This window comes from Capsicum annuum, chromosome 4 (genome assembly GCF_002878395.1).
Source record: "Capsicum annuum cultivar UCD-10X-F1 chromosome 4, UCD10Xv1.1, whole genome shotgun sequence".
Taxonomy (NCBI): domain Eukaryota; kingdom Viridiplantae; phylum Streptophyta; class Magnoliopsida; order Solanales; family Solanaceae; genus Capsicum; species Capsicum annuum.
Genome location: NC_061114.1, coordinates 216,805,716 through 216,824,613, shown reverse-complemented (window position 1 = coordinate 216,824,613; position 18,898 = coordinate 216,805,716). Strand labels below are relative to the sequence as shown.

General features: G+C 35.8%; 1 protein-coding gene across 1 annotated transcript; it reads left to right on the top strand.

Annotated features, from left to right (window-relative positions):
• The first annotated feature begins 2,905 nt into the window (after window positions 1–2,905).
• On the top strand, window positions 2,906–17,909 carry LOC107855739 (probable rhamnogalacturonate lyase B). The gene is made up of 15 exons (XM_047411058.1): window positions 2,906–3,064; window positions 3,296–3,417; window positions 3,557–3,616; window positions 3,686–3,805; window positions 3,903–4,022; window positions 4,319–4,460; window positions 4,580–4,750; window positions 15,923–16,078; window positions 16,166–16,285; window positions 16,587–16,667; window positions 16,758–16,899; window positions 16,961–17,117; window positions 17,203–17,319; window positions 17,421–17,547; window positions 17,646–17,909. The coding sequence occupies exons 1-15, from the start codon at window positions 3,023–3,025 to the stop codon at window positions 17,886–17,888; spliced, it is 1,920 nt and encodes a 639-aa protein (XP_047267014.1). The 5' UTR covers window positions 2,906–3,022; the 3' UTR covers window positions 17,889–17,909.
• Window positions 17,910–18,898: the final 989 nt, after the last annotated feature.

The following is an 18,898-nucleotide window of genomic DNA, read 5'->3' as shown; positions in this document are numbered from 1 at the left end:
TATTTTCATTGTGGTTAATTCTTACCATCACTAATTGGTTGTGTATAATAAGTCTATCTATACGAGATCAATAGAGCTGAACAAGACACAAGCATCTCAGCCCTACATCTATGTAGTCATCATTTAATAATAGGGTAGTATCGGAAGAAAATGATAAATACAAACTTATTTTGATTTCATAAATTGAAAAAGTATATTGAAACAACTATTTTTTTAACTTAATTAACCTGACATCATCGGCCCGCCCACCATCATGGGTGTTACATAGTCTGAGAATCAAGGTAGCTTGGAATTAAGTTTTCCCTATTTGTGTATTACGAAACTGTTGGTTTTTAACTTTGAAATTGAAGAAATAACAGAGAAAGAGTTGGAGAAAAATAAAATACGGCAATAGTATTATCAAAGGGAATTATTTTATTAATAACTCAAAACATATGTTTATAGCTAAATTTCTAACTACAGTTCAATTTAAATTGGGATAACTAATTCCTATTTAAATAATAAAGGGACAACTGATTCCTTAGTCACATAGGACTCTAATAATTTTAAATTACTAAAATTATCTACTCCTACTTTATTTCTGAGACATATCTTCAACACTCCTCCTTGGATCAGAAATTGTCTTGGCTTTGGCTGAATTTGACCTCTTGAATAAATCTGCCAATTCATCTTTGTTCTCGCATGACTTATGTGCATCTTCTCTTAGATTAAATAAGAAACCTTTGCTTCTCATATCAATTTGTAAAATCTCAAGATTAATGGAATCAAAGACTCGACAATAGTTATCTCCAAACAATAGTTTAAATCCTTCTTCTTGACCAACACTTAACAAAGTTTTATCAATATCGGACACGTAAAGGATATTTGAAATTATTTTTGTACCTGAAACTATTTTGATTGCAACATTCCCTTTTCCTTCTGTAGGAATATAGTCACCATTCCCAATTTTGATTTTCTTATTTTTCAAAGGTAAAAACTCTTTAAAAAGAGTTTTGTCATATGTCATGTGGTGTGTACAACCACTATCAATCATCCAAAAATTAGATTTTTTGGTTGAAGATGTTGCCACAAATAAGTGATCTTCTTCTTCTTCTTCTTTGGTGACTTGGGCTTCTGCTTCATATTTTTGAGATATATTTTTGCAAATCACAGCTTCATGGCCAAGTTGATTGCAGATCTTACATTCTGCATCTAGTTTATTCCAACATTTAAATAGAGAATGACCTATTTTGCCACAGTGCTGGCAAGATGGGTAATTATTACCCTTGCTTTGAGTCTTGTGGTTGGCCGCCGAAGCTCCTTCAACCAGACCACTTGTCTCATAAGCCTCCTTTGCTCTTGCGCCTGCAACGTATATAACAATTCTGCCAAGGTAATCTTGGACAGGTCTTTTGTGTTTTTCAAGGTAATTATTGATACTTCGTGTCTTTCAGGCACAGTAACAAGAATTTTTTCAACAATTCTTGAATCTTTAAATTTTGTGCCAAACAATCTTATCTTGTTAAAAATGCTAAGAAGTTGGTCTGAGTACTCTTTGACAGTCTCAGATTCCTTCATCTTTTGCAATTCGAATTCCCTTATTAGATTCAACACCTTCATGCCTCGTATTATTTCATCTCAGGTATATTCTTCCTTCAGATAATCCCAAATTTCTTTTTGTGATTTAAGAGTCATAATTCTCATGAAAATTATTGGAGACAGACTAGCAAACAAAGTTGCTTTTGCCTGTGATTTTCTGATTTTCTTTTCCATTTGGCTTTTGATCTGGACCACCGTGGGATTATCGGGCAGCGGAATAACATCATAATCCTCCTCCACGGTCTCCCAAAGATCTAAAGCCTCAAGATAAGTCTCCATTCTTATTGCCCAAAGATGGTAATTCTCACCATCAAAGATAGGAGGAGCTATTTAGGAAAAGTTTACAGAATTGATCTTTCTCACAGATCCCTCAAGAAACTGGCTCTTGATACCAATTGTTGGTTTTTAGCTTTGAAATTGGAGAAATTACAGAGAAAGAGTTGGGAAAAAATAAAATACGGCAATAGTATTGTCAAAGGAAATTATTTTATTAATAACTCAAAATATATATTTATAGCTAAATTTCTATCCACACTCCAATTTAAATTGGATAACTAATTCCTATTTAAATAATAAAGGGATAGCTAATTCCTAAGTCACATAAGACTTTAATAATTTAAAATTACTAAAATTATCTACTCCTAATCCTACGAAACAATCTTTAAGCATGTCCATTTGAAAAGTAAATTAACTAATATTATGAAATTCTCAGTGTTGTCCCACATTAGTCAGGATGATTTCATGATCATTTGCAATACTGAATTCAGCATGGCAACTCTTACACGCTAAAAAAATATATTTAGCTGTACCAAACCAGTTTTCACGAGTAAGCTAAGTGAGATTTATAATTTGCTCGAAAAAAAAAAGCAGCTCGGTGGACTAAGTTCTCCAATTCAAAAAGGGTCAGATCATAAGGATTTATTTGTACAAAGCTTTACCCTAATATACATTTCTACAAGAGGGAGACGATTGCTGAACAAAGAAAAGGAGAATTTATTAAGTGAGATCCCTAAGTATATAATTCATATCCAACCAAGTGCACCATTTAGCCTCCTAGGTGCTAGCAATACCAATTTTAAAAAAATATATACAGAAAATAGTTAATTTTATAGGGAGACCACGGGTTCACGTGCTTACATGACAAACAACTTTACCAGTTACTCAAGACTCTCCTTCTGCCAATTTGTTGAAATCAACAGAAAACACTTTCTTTCTTTTCCTTTTTTTCTTTAATTCTTAGCATTTCACCTTTCAAGGAAAGCATAGATTAAAACATATGCATACTAACTGACACATAACTTATATGCTTCCACTTCTTGCTAAACAATCTCTCTTGTTTCTTCTTTCTTATGTCATACTTATTGAACATTCATATCTTGTGGATATAATGAAGCAAAGAAATTTCATTTTGAGTTAAGAAGACGTTCAGTAAACAAGATCAATTATGGCTCCCGGAGTACAGCTTTACCTTCCCGACGATCACCATGTAATGTAATCTATTAGTAATTATGTCATTTTGCGGGAAATATGCTTTTTTTCCCATATATATGATTATGTGCTGTGGAAGCATATCACTTGTACATGAAAAAAGAAGGTTAATTTTTAGATTAGTGTGTTCAAGTACATGATCAAAACCATTAAGTTAAGCTTAAAGATGTTGAAGATTCTTGTATAATTACGCGTACTAATTAATACTATGGTGCTTAAAATTCTTCAGGTGGTGATGGACAATGGTACTCTCCAAGTGACTCTATCAGTACCAGATGGCATTGTAACCGGAATCACATACAACGGCGTCGACAATTTGCTGGAGTTTCTAAACGATGAAACAAACAGAGGGTAACTCCTTTGCCTTTAGCTCAAGTTTCCTACAATTAGATAAAATTGCTACTGTATAAGTCGAATGCTTCCGATTTTCCCCGCGAAAAATAGGTAGAAGAAGAGGTCAAATACTGAAAGTTCTCTTGTTCTTTCTTAGATACTGGGATGTTGTGTGGAGTTCAGCAGGGACTACAGGAACTACAGGATCATTTGAAAGGTACTTTTGCGAGTACTTTAACCATAACTATTTGTCGAAAAAAAAATGTTTAACCAATGTATAATGTAGGCTCAGATGCACAAACTATAAGGTCATATTGGAAACAGATGATCAAATAGAGCTGTCCTTCTCAAGGAAATGGGACGCGTCGCTTCAGGGCAAACTTATTCCCCTGAATATAGACAAAAGGTTGGGTTTTTTCTTTAAATATCTGTTTGCATTTTTTATTAGTAAATGGATTTGAGATGATACTTGATGACTAACCAGAAGTATATATGATATTCAGGTTTATAATGCTTAAAGGTTCTTCAGGCTTCTATTCTTATGCAATTTATGAACATTTAGAGGGATGGCCTGGTTTCAACCTTGATGAGACTAGGATTGTATTCAAGCTCAGAAAAGACAAGTAAGTTTCGCTACAATTTCATCCGTTAGTAGGTTTATACTTTACAAACCAATCTGTCGACATTTTTTCAATGGCATACCTATTTATAGTCGAACTTACAAAGTGATGCATATAATAGAAGTCAATAATTGATGGCATACATCATTGACACATTGTCGACTGTTCCAACTTGTTTGGGACTGAGGCATAAGTTGTTGTAAACATTACAGACACATCAAATGTCAAATCTCTTGTTTATAGCTTCATTGACAATATTGACAAGGTTGTTTTATTGTATATTCTTGAACCTCGACCAGGTTTCATTACATGGCTATGGCAGATAATAGGCAGAGATACATGCCACTACCTGATGATAGGTTACCAGATAGAGGACAACCACTTGCTTATCCAGAAGCAGTCCTGCTTGTCAATCCCATCGAGCCTGAATTCAAAGGCGAGGTGCCTATTTTCAACCAGTCATTTCTTGAGATATAATTTAATCAAGTAATTTAGAATGTGCTCTAGCTAAGTCTATATTTATCGATTTCATATGGAGTCTTGATTGATAATGCTATCAGGTTGATGACAAGTATCAGTACTCATGCGAGGACAAAGATCTCAAGGTCCATGGTTGGATTTGTATGGATCCATCAATAGGATTCTGGATTATTATTCCCAGTGACGAATTTCGATCTGGTGGACCCCTTAAACAAAACCTCACTTCCCATGTTGGTCCAACTGCTCTTTCTGTGAGTAAATTATCTCAAGCCTTAACACATTCCTGTTCCTGTTTCAACTGTTTCTCAATAAGGTCCCCATACATTACTTTAGAGAAAAACAAGCAAATATCTCCATACTGATGGCAAAATGAATACTGTTATAAATGAATTTACATTATAGCATCAAGATCTAGTTGATATCTATCAGGATTTGAAGTATATTTCTTTTAGTCAGAAACTAGTAGTATTTCCCCTATAAATAAAGGAGTTTTGTTCATTGTATTAAGAATCTTATGATCTCTCATTCCTCATGAGAAATAAAGAAGTCTCCTCTCTTCTCTCTCTATTTATTCTTATTATTCTTTCTTTATATTTTATACTTGTATTTTACTAATTATTGTTGGATTTGATGGATCTGAGAAAAAATAATTGGTTTGGAACCATTTATGTTTTAAATTCATTCCTCAAGAACAATATTATCAAAAGTGATGATAATATGTTGGGTTTAAGTCCCATTGATTTATGCCTAAGACGCCTCTAAGACGCCTTTATAGGGATAAGACATTGAGTTTGAATCTCAATGCAGCATGTTAATGATATAATGATGGCTAAGGCAAAATAATGTGTATTTCATGAAAAGTCATGAAACATGTATCCTATTGAACATGCTCCATTCCTGAAGTGAATGTGGTAGTAGTACATAACATATGTCTGAAAGAAAACAAGTGGTTGAATGAATGCACATAAACATAAAAAAGGGACAAAAATATTTTCACATGCTTGCATGCCTCGATCTTGAAAGAGGTTATAAGCTATCATAATTTGATAGACTTAAGGTACAACTATATTTCATTCCTGGGGAATGAGAAACTTACTAATGAAAACGTGCACTTGATTGTGATGGTATCACAACTCACCTCCGGATGAGGCAGAATAACAGAAAAGAGTTATTTTGAAATCTACTTCTAAAGTAGTAAATCTGAAATTTATTCATGTAATAGTAAATCTAAAAATTAATAAAGTAAAAGGTTCATGTCATGGTAAACTTGGAGTTTGCTAGAATAAAAGTTCATAAATTGACATGAACAATCGACATACTACAAATGTGCATACTAAATATTGAACATATATTGAAGAATTCAAAAATTCTTCATGAACTTTAATGTTGCTTGTTCTCGTGATAAGTTGGTTGGACTAACTAATTTTGGGATTGGATCCTTTAAAATCTGAAAAGTATAAAAGGTGAATAAGAGTTCGTTCACATATCATGTGATATGTTGAAAAGATGCATCAATAGGATGATCACATGTACATTAATTGTTGATACAAGTACAACTAGATCAAGACCATTCACACGTAGCCAAGCTCGGGAGTTACAAAAACTTCAAGTCACATTCATGAAAATGAACGTGTGTGAGTGTGTAATTAATTCATCTAAGGGATTTTATGTTATGAAGTATGAAGAGGGGCTTTGAAGTGTAAGTTTACTACACTCCAAAAAGTGTAGTAACACTTTTTTTTAATTACACTCCAAAGCCACACAAGACAAAGGCTAGAATGATCATTTTCCGTTTATTTTGTGGAGTACTATAAATAGACAATAATAGGGCTATTTCTTGGACTTAGTTCATTATTGATATTTTCACTACACAAGTCTTGTAATATTTGAGAACTTCTCTCTCTTGTTCTTGAGAGTGAACCCAAAACTAGACAACAAAGTGTAGTAACACTTTTGTTGTTCTTTGGCTAGAAACTTGGGGTCTTGAGGGTCATGAGTTCCTCTTGATTCAAGTAAGAATTTGATGTAAATATCTTTTAGTCTTAGGGTCCTAATCTTCATGTTAGGGTTCTTAGATTTAGGATATTTTGTGTCAAATTACTATCCATTATTTTATAATCTTGTTGTTTGTATCTTGATATAGTGAAGCCGTGTGGGGCTCTTTCGATTCACTATAGTTATTGCAATCTTGTGTTATTTATCTATCTTGTTGAAAATTGTTGTTGTTGCCTTGAAAACCTAGAGAAGCCGTGTGGGGCCTTTGATTCTCTAGTGATGTTGTTCTTGTTGTTCTCTTGATTCCTTGTTCTAAGTTTGAACTTGTATCATTTGGTATCAGAGCCATCTTTGATTTTTTTCTAATAAGATCAATCTTGGGCTTAGGACTTGAAAACTAAAAAAAAAAAAAAAAAACTGAAAACTGAAAAATTTCAGAAACAGTCAAATCTGTCCGTTGTTGTGTTTTTGGCCGAAAATTGTATTCTTGTTGTGTCTTGGCTAAGATTTTTACTTGTCTTAAATGTTGTTTCTAGTGTTATCTCTCTTGTTCACTAACACTTTGAGTCGATCTAGATTTGAGCTCTAAAAGAATTGATGTTGTTATTGGGAACTTGAACTTGGTTGTCCATTGTTGAACATTGTTGTTGTGGTGGAATGTTTTGGCTATTGGTTGTTGTTGGTTGTTCTTGGTGTTGTTATTGTGTTCTTGTTGTTATTCACCCTTTTCATATTTGTTAAAACAAAAAAGTGAATATTAGATCCACAAAAGGTGAAACACAAAGTTGTAGTATTTGTTGATGAAAGACTTGATCACATCACTCAAAATACTTGACAACCACTTTTCACCTACTTTCCTTGATTTAAGGATCTTGTTTCAAGGAGAAAGTACCAAAAGGGTCAAGTCTTGTTTTGAACTTGAAAAAAAAGAAGCTTCAAGACCAAATTTCCCTCCATTAACCAATTCAACCATTTCCAAATTGTAGATTGGTCAAGACTTGAAATTGGAGAGTAAAATTTTGACAAAATCGAGGCCAATAGTGGACTGCCACATCACTAAATTACTGTTCATGCAATATTTTGAGTTCAAATTTTAGATTTCTTAGTTTCATTTTATTGTTTCTTAGTTTCGTTTGTTGGTTCGAACACTAATTGACGACCTAGTACATTCCTACTAGCTTGTTAATTAGTCCTTTGAAGCTTAGTGTTCGTGCCAACGTTTGTTTGTGTGCTTTTGTCGTTTGAATACGTTGTAAGTCTTGGATCTAGTCCGACGAGAATTCTTTGAGTTTCCAACAAGAATCCATTTTGTACAAGAGCATACTCATACCTTAAGGATTCACGGGTTACTAGCCAATCTACAACACTTGTGGAGCTCGAGTGTGAGTGAACCGAAAGAGTGTAAGTGAGGAGAGGGATTCTTAACTATGTAAGTGAGGAGAGGGATTTTTAACTAACTTGTTTGTTGTTTGTGTAGGTGATACCTTGACAATGGAGGGAAACACATCTCAAACCGTGGATTTTAATGAAATGGAGAATATGAGGGTTACTCTTGAGGCTATGACCCGAACTCTTGAAAGGTTGAGTACGGAGGTGGGAGCCAAAAAGGGGGAAGTGACGACTATTAGTGGTAGGTTAGAACAAGTGGAGAGTCAAAGGAACTCTCGCCCTTATACTCCTCGACATGTTTCGTCAAGTGGACATGATAGAAATTCCTCCGCTACCATTACTACCGAAACATAGCCTCAATTACCAAATCCTTCCCTAGCTTCTCTAAATACCGCAAGCCAAACCACCCATAACCCCCTAACCCAAGACTCCAATAGAATAACCCATTCCCAAAATCCTCAAGTTCTACAAGAGGGACTTGGACACCCAATACTTTCACTAAATCCAAACCCTCCCTTCCAAGCTCCACTAAACCGAAGACCACCACCTCCACAAAATCCAATTCTTTCAAATCAAGTTCCAAACGTTCAAAATCGTCCCGTCCACTTTGAGGAATATGGTAGAGAGGATTATGAAGGGTATGGAGCCTTTGATAATGCTTACATGAGGGAGGAGGAGATGAGAGGAGGACGTGTGGATCCAAGGAGATACAGAGGGCATGAAGAAAGGGGAAACCGACACCAAGAGAGAGACGTAGGCATCAATACCATCAAATTGAGCCTACCTATCTTTAAGGGTGAAAGTGACCCTGAGGTGTATCTTGCTTGGGAGTCGGCGTGTGATAAATTATTCCAAGTGAATGATATCTCGGAGGAGAAGAAGAGTTGTTACGCCATAGCTCACTTTGAAGGCTATGCTAACACATGGTGGGAATACATCAAACGGTTTGGCAATGAGTTGATTGATGGGAAACAACCACCTTGGTTTTGGTTGAGGTACCTAATGAGACAACGGTACCTTCCCGAGAGTTATTGACATGAGTTGCTTGCTAGATTGTACAACTTGTGGCAAGGGAATCAAAGTGTGATGGCATATTATGATGAGTTTCAACAACTTATGTTGAATCTTAATCATCGTGGAAAACACATTAGCCATGACATCAGTCGGTTCAAGTGTGGGTTGAACAAAGAGATCTCCACTCATTTGATACTTCACAAGTTTGATGCCGTTGAAGGTATTTTCCAAGCGACTTTTGAGATTGAAAGGGAACTTAGAGAGAGGTCGTCGTTCAAAGCAAAGGGATAATCAACCTCAGGTTGGCCGAGGGGTAAGGATATGGTTCAATCCTCTTCGGGTTGGCCCCAAAACAAGGACCAACCCGCCACCACTAGGCTGCCTGAGCCCAAAATAGCCCACAAAATCCCTCCGAGGCAAGAAATTCACAAGTATCCTAATCCTAAAGGGTTCCAATGCTTCAAGTGCCAAGGTTGGGGGCATAAAGCCAATGAATGCCTTAACCGACGTAATGTAATCCTAAGGGAAGGTAGGTCGTATTTTCTTGGAGAAGAAGTGGGTATTGAGGGTGATGAGAGTAAGGACGAGCCTTAAGATGGAGAGACGACCGAGAGGGAGCCACATGATGATGATGATGATTGTGAGGATGCTTATCCGCAAGAAGGAGAGTGCGTGATTCCAAACTTTGTAGTGAGGTGTGCCATGATTAGTAAGGCGATAGATGATCCTAGCCAACGGGAGAATTTATTCCATACTAAATGTCTTGTAAAGGGAAGTGTGTGCACTATGGTGATATATAGTGGAAGTTGTGATAATATGGTTAGTGTTGCAATGGTGAACTTCTCGAAATTGCTGACTACACCTCACACTAGTCCTTACAAGTTTCAATGGTTGAATAAATGTGGTGAGTTAAAGGTCACAAGGCAATGTGTGATACGTTTTAAGGTTGCCAACTACCATGACGAGGTGCTTTGTAATGTGATACCAATGCAAGCCTATCACTTGTTGTTAGGAAGGCCTTGGCAATATGATAGGTCGACCAAACATGATAGAAGGTACAATCGGTATACACTTGAGAAGGATGGCTAAAAGGTTGCTCTTCATCCCTTATTGCCTTCCTAAGTGAATGAATTACAAAGATACGAGAATTGAGGGAAAAGGGAAAGAAGGCCGAGAGTGAGGGGAAAAGAGGGGAATCCGAGAGTGAGGAAGTAGGGGAAGACGAGGTGTCCCTAAATTCTAAGGGGTACGGGAGCATGGTGATGATGGCTAGGAGAAAAGAACTATTTGTGGATTATGATAAGGACACTCTGATGCTCCTCTTGGCTCATTGTTTTAATACTAACCCCGTTAATGTTTTTATTTCTCCTCCTATTTCTCATGTTTTGCTGGATTATGAGGATGTCTTCCCAAAGAAATTGCCGAAAGGATTGCCTCCACTTTGCGGCATTGAGCACCAAATTGATTTTGTGTTGGGCAATATAGACGCAACCCGACAGATACCAAGGAATTGCAATGCCAAGTTAAGAAACTTCTCAACAAAGGGTACATCAAAGAGAGCATGAGTCCTTGTGAGATTTCGATGCTACTAGTTTCCAAGAAAGATGGGACTTGGCATATGTGCGTTGATTGCCGAGCCATCAACAAGATAACTGTAAAATATCGTCACCCTATTCCTAGGCTAGATGATATGCTTGATGAATTGAGTGGTTCGTGTTTGTTTTCTAAAATTGATTTGAGGAGTGGCTATCACCAAATCCGTATACAATCGGGTGATGAATGGAAAACCGTCTTCAAGTCTAAATTCGGTCTCTATGAATGGATGGTTATGCCATTCAGCCTAACAAATGCTCCAAGTACTTTTATGAGGCTAATGAATCATGTGATGAGGCCATTTATTGGAAAATTTGTTGTTGTTTACTTTGATGATGTGTTGGTGTATAGTAAGTCCTTAGATGAGCATATAAAACATTTGCAATGTGCGTTTGATGTCCTTCAAAAGGAGAAGTTATATGCTAATCTAGAAAAGTGTTCTTTTGGTGTCCATGAGGTTGTATTTCTTGGGTTTTTGGTGAGCTGAAGAGGGGTCGAAGTGGATGAATCTAAGATTGACGTTATTAAAAATTGGCCAACTCCCAAAACCGTAGGAGAAGTGAGAAGGTTCCACGGGTTGGATAGTTTTTATAGACGTTTTGTCAAAGGATTTAGCACCATTGCCGCTCTCTTGACCGAAGTGATTAAAAAGGATCGGCCTTTCAAGTGGGGAGATGAACAAGCTAAGGCCTTCGAGGACTTGAAAGCTATGCTCATCTCGGCCCCTTTGCTACAATTGTCGAATTTTGACAAGACTTTTGAGGTTGAATGTGATGCTAGCAAAGTTGGCATAGGCGCTGTTTTAATGCAAGAATTAAAGCCTATTGCCTACTTTAGAGAAAATCTCAAAGGAGTAACTCTAAACTACTCTACGTAGATTTAGAGTTGTATGCCTTGATTAGAGCCTTGGCCACTTAGCAACATTATTTGTGGCCTAAAGAATTCGTGATCCGAACGGATCATGAATCCTTGAAGCATCTACGGGCACAAGACAAGCTTAACCAGCGGCATGCCAAATGGATTGAATTTCTTGAAACCTTTCCTTATTTTATTCAATACAAGAAGGGTAAGGACAATATGGTTGCCGATGCCTTGTCTAGAAAACATGTACTTGTGTCCACTTTGTCTTCAAAGTTAATGGGTTTCGAGAGCCTAAAGGCATTGTATCCCGAGGACCCTCACTTTGATCCTATCTTTAGGGAATGCAAAGAATTGGGTAGGGACAAGTGGATTTTGGACAGGTGTTCAAATCCCTATGCCAAATTTGATGGTCACTTGTTTAAAGGTAGATGATTGTGTGTACCTTCTAGCTCTTGGAGAGAGTTGTTTGTGAGGGAAGCACACGATGGCGGTCCAATGGGTCATTTTGGGATTGGCAAGACCTTGGGATATTGGAGGAGCAATTCTATTAGCCTAGAATGCACAAGGATGTAGCTAGGATTTGCGGCCAATGTTTAGATTGCAAGGGAGCCAAGTCTCGGCTCCTCCTTCATGGGTTGTATACCCCGTTTTCCACTCTTTTACTTCCTTGGCTTGATATATCTATGGATTTTGTGTTAGGATTACCGAGGACTAGACAAGGTAGGGATGGCATTTTTGTAGTAGTTGATTAGTTTTCTAAGATGGCACACTTCATTCCTTGTTCAAAAAGTGAAGATGCATCAAGTATAGCGTCTTTATTTGTTGAAAATATTGTTAAATTGCATGGTGTTCCGAGGACCATTGTAAGTGATAGGGACTCTAAGTTCCTTAGTCACTTTTAGAAGTCAATGTGGGGTAGGTTTGGCACTAGATTGCTATTCTCTACATCTTGCCACCCACAAACCGATGGCCAAACCGAAGTTGTAAATAGGACTTTGGGTTTTATGTTACGATAAATGGTTAAAGGCAAAATGACTTCATGGGAGGACCACCTACCTTTGGTGGAATTTGCATACAATTGGGTTATACACTCAAGTACAGGAACGACTCCCTTTGAGTGTGTATATGACATCAACCCCCTCACCCCTTTGGATTTAACTCCTTTTCTAAGTGATCTTATAATTAGCTTAGATGGAAGCAAGAAGGCCGAAGCCATGAAGAAATTGCATGAGAAAGTGAGGCAAAAGCATGAGAAGAAAAATCAAGAGATTGCTAAGAGAGCAAACAAGGGGAGAAGAAGCCTTATTCTTGAACCGGGTGATTGGGTTTGGGTGCACCTTAGAAAACACCGTTTTCCTTCACAAAGGAAAACCAAGTTGATTCCAAGGGGTGATGGTCCCTTTCAAGTACTTGAAAGAATCAATGATAATGCCTACAAAATTGACCTTCCTCCAGAATATCAAGTGCACAACACCTTCAATATGTGTGACCTCTCTCCTATTGCCACGGTTGAGGATGAACATCCACCAAATTTGAGGACAAATTCCCTTCAATATGGAGAGGAGGATACAAGTACAACTAGCTCAAGACCATTCACACGTAGCCAAGTTCGGGAGTTACAAAAACTTCAAGTCATGTTCATGCAAATGGCCGTGTGTGAGTGTGTAATTAATTCATCTAAGGGATTTTATGTTATGAAGTATGAAGAGGGGCTTTGAAGTGTAAGTTTATTACACTCCAAAAAGTGTAGTAACACTTTTTTTTAATTACACTTCAAAGCCACACAAGACAAAAGCTAGAATGATCATTTTTCTTTTATTTTGTGGAGTACTATAATTAGACAATAATAGGGCTATTTCTTGGACTTAGTTCATTATTGATATTTTCACTACACAAGTCTTGTAATATTTGAGAACTTCTATCTCTTGTTCTTGAGAGTGAACCCAAAACTAGACAACAAAGTGTAGTAACACTTTTGTTGTTCTTTGGCTAGAAACTTGGGGTCTTGAGGGTCATGAGTTCCTCTTGATTCAAGTAAGAATTTGGTGTAAATATCTTTTAGTCTTAGGGTCCTAATCTTCATGTTAGGGTTCTTAGATTTAGGATATTTTGTGTCAAATTACTATCCATCATTTTGTAATCTTGTTGTTTGTATCTTGATATAGTGAAGCCGTGTGGGGCTCTTTCGATTCACTATAGTTATTGCAATCTTGTGTTATTTATCTATCTTGTTAAAAATTGTTGTTGTTGCATTGAAAACCTAGAGAAACCGAGTAGGGCCTTTGATTCTCTATTGATGTTGTTCTTGTTGTTCTCTTGATTCTTTGTTGTAAGTTTGAACTTGTATCAATTGTCAACCTACGTTTGACATTCATAAAGTTGTTTGCTCAATAAAATTGAGTTAAGAAGATAATTTTTAGATTGTGTAATCAAAACAATTCATCTTGATGATGATGATTTGGCATTGAATGCCTTTAATAAATAGTTAAACCATTACTAATGAGAACAAAGCTTCATGTATTGGTTTGAGATATGATATGTTGCACACAATAGCACTTGTATGCATTAGACCAATAAATTATGATTATTTCTTCCCCCTCAATTGGTTCAAGGTTAGGAACCAACTATTCCATCTAATAGTTTTGATGTGCGGTATACAATTAATGAATCTACTATGATGCACAAAGATGGAGGATGTATGTTAGTTTTCCTAACATAAGGGGGAGATTATAAGAAGCTATGACATATATTAGGAATTATCATCATATCCTCATTCAAAAGATAATTCAAGTCGAATACCGAAAGCATATCCTATTTAAGTTGCAAGTGCTCCTATTTGGTGTTCCTAAAGGACAAAGTCTATGCATATGTGAAGCGTCGTAGACTAATTGGTTCCAAATGAAATAATCTTTGAAAAGGATAAGGAGCAAATAATCATAATAAGAAGGCAATGTGCTCTTGAAGAGCCTATGACATAACACTTCATGAAACCTTATGAGAGGTTCAGGTACCTGAAAATAATGAAGTGATGAGGTCTAAAAATGTCATGTCACACTGTGAACCGATATGAAATGATATATCATCAATATCTTTGATACAATATTGTGAGAAATTATGAGGATTTGGATTCTACGTTTATTTAAGCATGCTGACGTAGAAATATTTATTAAGTGACATGAAAGGATACATCTTGGTAAGTGTAAAACTTATTTGATTTGCAGTCCAGACACTTGAAGATGTCGCATATGAAATGTTGAATATTGTTACATGACAAAATTTAAAAGAACACTTTCTAAGGATTCAAAATGTTTGAAGCATATAAAAGTTTCTGGGAAACTTATTTAGAATCCTTATATTGTATAAGCTTATAGCTTGAAAATTATTGGAACTCTTGGAGAGTTTTCAAAAGCAATAGATTGCCATATCCTAATGCAAGTGGTGCACTAGTGTATCTTGCAAATACTACAAGGCCTGATATAGCCTTTTCAGTCAATTTGTTAAGCACATATTTCTGCTCCTACTAGGAGACATCAAAATGGGATAAAATACATGAGTTTATTTTATTTTAAAGATTGTAGTCCTAATCTTATTGGTCATGCTGATATTGGGTACTTATTTGACCCGCATAAATCTCGGTCTCAAACATGCAATGTGTTCACATGTGGGGACACAGTCATATCTTGGAGATATACAAAGCAGTATATCTAGCCACTTCATTGAACCATGATGAGATAATAGCTATTCATGAAGATAGTCGAGAATGTGTGTGATTGAGGTCCATGATATATCTCATTCGAGAAAAATGTGATTTGAAATGTGACAATGTACCTACAGTTTTATACAGAGATAATGCAGCATGCATATCACATCTTAAGGGAGGATTCATAAAAGGAGATAGAACGAAGCACACTTCGTCAAAGTTTTTCTACATACGTGAGCTACAAAAGAATGGTGATATTAACGTGCAACAGATTCATTCAAGTGACAATGTGGCTGATTTATTCACTAAATCTTCTCCAATTGCAACTTTCAAGAAGATGGTGCACAAGATCAGGATGCAAAAGTTCAAGGATGTTCTCATTAGGGGAGTTAATACGCGTTGTACTCTTTTTTCCTTCCAAGTTTTTGTCCCACCGAATTTTCCTTGTAAGATTTTTAATGAGGCAGCCGAAATGCGTATTGTTAGAGATGTAAACTCTTTTCCCTTCACTAGATTTTTTTTCCACTGGGTTTTTTCTAGTAAGGTTTTAACGAGGCACATTATCTATCTAGACATTCAAGGGGAGTGTTATAAATGAGTTTACATTCTAGTGATGTCTAAGATCTAGTTGATATCTATTAGGATTTGAAGTATTTGTCTTTTAGTCAGAAAATAGGAGTTTTTCCTGTATAAATAGAGGAGTTTTTATTCATTGTATTCTCAATTCTGATGATGTCTCATCTCTCAAGAGAAATAAAGAAGTCCCCTCTCTTCTTTCTATTTATTCTTATTATTCTTTCTTTATATTTTATAACAAATACACCTTTTTTTTCCCCTTTATTCATTAGTGCCTAGAGATGCTATTTTGCAGATGTTCCACAGTGCTCATTATGCAGGAGAAGATTTGGTTTCAAAGTTTGGACTAGGGGAGCCATGGAAAAAAGTCTTTGGACCAGTTTTTATATATCTGAACTCCGTCACTTCAGAGAAGGATCCCCTAACTCTATGGGAGGATGCAAAAGAACAGGTTTGTTAATAAAACAAGGTGAACATAAATGATATCTTTGAGATTGTTCTTAAGCATGATTATCTAAGAACTTTCTGCAAAAAGCAGATGCAGATACAAGTTCAAAGCTGGCCTTACAGTTTTCCCTGCTCTGAGGATTTTCCCTCATCGTCTCAACACGGTAATATCAGTGGAAGACTGTTAGTCCTAGACAGGTATTATTTGCTTGTTTTGTTGTACTGTTACCCATGGGCGGCACTAGAAGGTTGCTACAAGTTTAATGGAGCCCAAAAGTTTTAGTCAAATCCTGTATTTGTATTAAGAAATCCACCAAGTATGTATAAAGATCAAATTCAGAACCTAATTACTAACACCTAATGTCACTATCGTAGAATTTACAACCTATAAAGTTCAAATCCTGACTTCGCCTTTGCTTTTACCTAATTTTCATTTTCTTTTGGAGGATTCATTTACTCTATGGTCATTAGCTCTACTTACATTTCTCATTTTTGTACTAGGATACTTCAAGGATGATAAAATATCTGCTTCTGGTGCATATGTTGGCTTGGCTCCACCAGGAGAAGCCGGTTCGTGGCAAAGAGAATGCAAGGTGATTCAGGGGAACATTGAAGCTCGCTCACTCGAAAACTACTTACTTTTTTCTTTCTTTTTAACAATTTCAATAGTTGATGTTAATCAGGACTACCAATTCTGGACAAGAGCAGATGAGGAAGGCAAATATGTAATAAGTAATATACGAGCAGGCGACTACAACTTGTATGCATTTGTCCCTGGATTCATTGGAGATTATAAATGTGACACCATAATCACAATTACCTCAGGTACTTAATTTCCATTTTTTTTCAAGCTTTTCAAGATTACGAGCTAAATGTGATAAATCAGGCTGCAGCATTGAGATGGATGATCTCGTTTTTGAACCCCCGAGAAATGGACCTACACTTTGGGAAATTGGCATTCCTGATCGTTCTGCTCGCGAATTTTACATTCCTGATCCTGATCCAAAATATGTTAACAAACTCTTTATTAATCATCCTGATAGGTAATTAGCTTTCTTCTTCTTCATTGATAGTTTACTTTTTTTTTTTTCTTTTTATTTCATTGTTCATCAACGCCATCATCCTCAGATTTAGACAGTACGGGCTATGGGAGAGATACGCCGATTTGTATCCAAATGGGGATATAGTTTTTACAATTGGAGAGAGTGACTACAAGAAAGATTGGTTCTTTGTTCAAGTCACTAGGTAAGTAACAGCTAAATCACTAATTGCACATAATATTCGCTGTCTTCATTGAATTGGAATGTGAATTTCCTTCCTTTTTTCGTGTTTTTTGGGTATGTTAGGAAAAAGGATGAGAAGACGTATCAAGGAACAACATGGCAAATAAAGTTCAAACTCGAAAATATTAATCAAGACGAAATTTATACACTAAGATTGGCACTTGCATCTGCAGCTCAAGCTGAACTACAGGTACATTATAGCACAATAATGTTAATTTTACATCATTTCGATCATCGTTATAGTACTATCGAGTCAACGATAAAGGAAATCACAAATGTAAATTGTAGGTACGCGTTAATGATTCAAGCACGAATACACCTTTGTTCTCAAGTGGAGTGATAGGAAAGGACAACGCGATAGCGAGGCATGGAATTCATGGACTCTACTGGCTGTTCAATGTGAATTTGCAGGGTTCTGTACTTATCGAAGGAGAAAATACTATATATTTAACACAAGCAAATGCAACTAGTCCTTTTCAAGGGATCATGTATGATTATATTCGTCTAGAAGGACCTCCTTTCTATAACTGAAGCGTGTACTTTTGATTCCTTTGCTCGTAGATATTCATAAATTTTCATGAGCATTAATCATTCCATCATTAACTACCCATTTGTTATGTTTAACTTGTAGTGTTACTTCATACTCCCTCTGTCCCAAATTAAGATGACATAGTTGTTAAGAAAACAATGATTGGTAATATAACTTTACCATTTTGTCCCTATTAATTGTGTCATGTTGTTAGTTCCAATATTGACGTAGTTATTATATAGCTGACATTAAAGCACTTTTTGCATGGATAATTAGGATTATAGGATTACCAAAGTCTTTGCAATATTTTTCAAGATTTGATAATTCAATGCTAGTAACAAGCAGTAATCAATTATTAAGGGTATAATGGGAAAAAAAATTGTCTTGATTAATGGAAAAATACAAGTAAAATGAGAAATCAAATTAGGAAATTTGGGACGGAAAGAGTATTTAACAATAATATAATTCTAATAGTAGTTAAATTACAACATACTTATTAGGACTAAAAACACCACATTTTAGTTGAAGTTAAATGTGCTTCATTAAATATCACAAAGACCAAAAACATATTCAAAATCGAGGGACTAAAAGCATTATTATCCCCTATAAATACTACTCCTAATCAACTTTCGAGGAATGTATGTGTCAAATTAAACTTTTCTAATTCGACTTTAGAAGTCAGACTATCTCAATCTCGATGATTTTGTATTTAAACTCTCCAAAATGTTTTTTTTGTAATTGTATTTTCTTCTCTCCTAGGGTAAATTTCACATATTTATGGTCATGTAACTACTATCACCGTTTTCATAAAAGTCATTTAATTCTCATTTCTAACACAAAAATTACTAAACTTTGAGTATATACTAAGACAAAAATCACACAACCTAAAAACACTAATTTTCCAATGAGAATTACAAAATCTAACAAATAAAATTATAATAAAAAAAGCTGTGGATATGAACATTATAGCAGGTGGAAATATACTAGGTATATTATTGCTAATGTACTTAAC

What these genes read in the sequence shown, in the direction of transcription:
- LOC107855739 (XM_047411058.1), top strand. Translation starts at nt 3,023, where the DNA reads ATGGCTCCCGGAGTACAGCTTTACCTTCCCGACGATCACCAT. An exon ending in AACGATGAAACAAACAGAGG is followed by an intron (nt 3,418 to 3,556) that starts GTAACTCCTTTG and finishes GTTCTTTCTTAG; the next exon opens with ATACTGGGATGTTGTGTGGA. An exon ending in CCCCTGAATATAGACAAAAG is followed by an intron (nt 3,806 to 3,902) that starts GTTGGGTTTTTT and finishes TATGATATTCAG; the next exon opens with GTTTATAATGCTTAAAGGTT.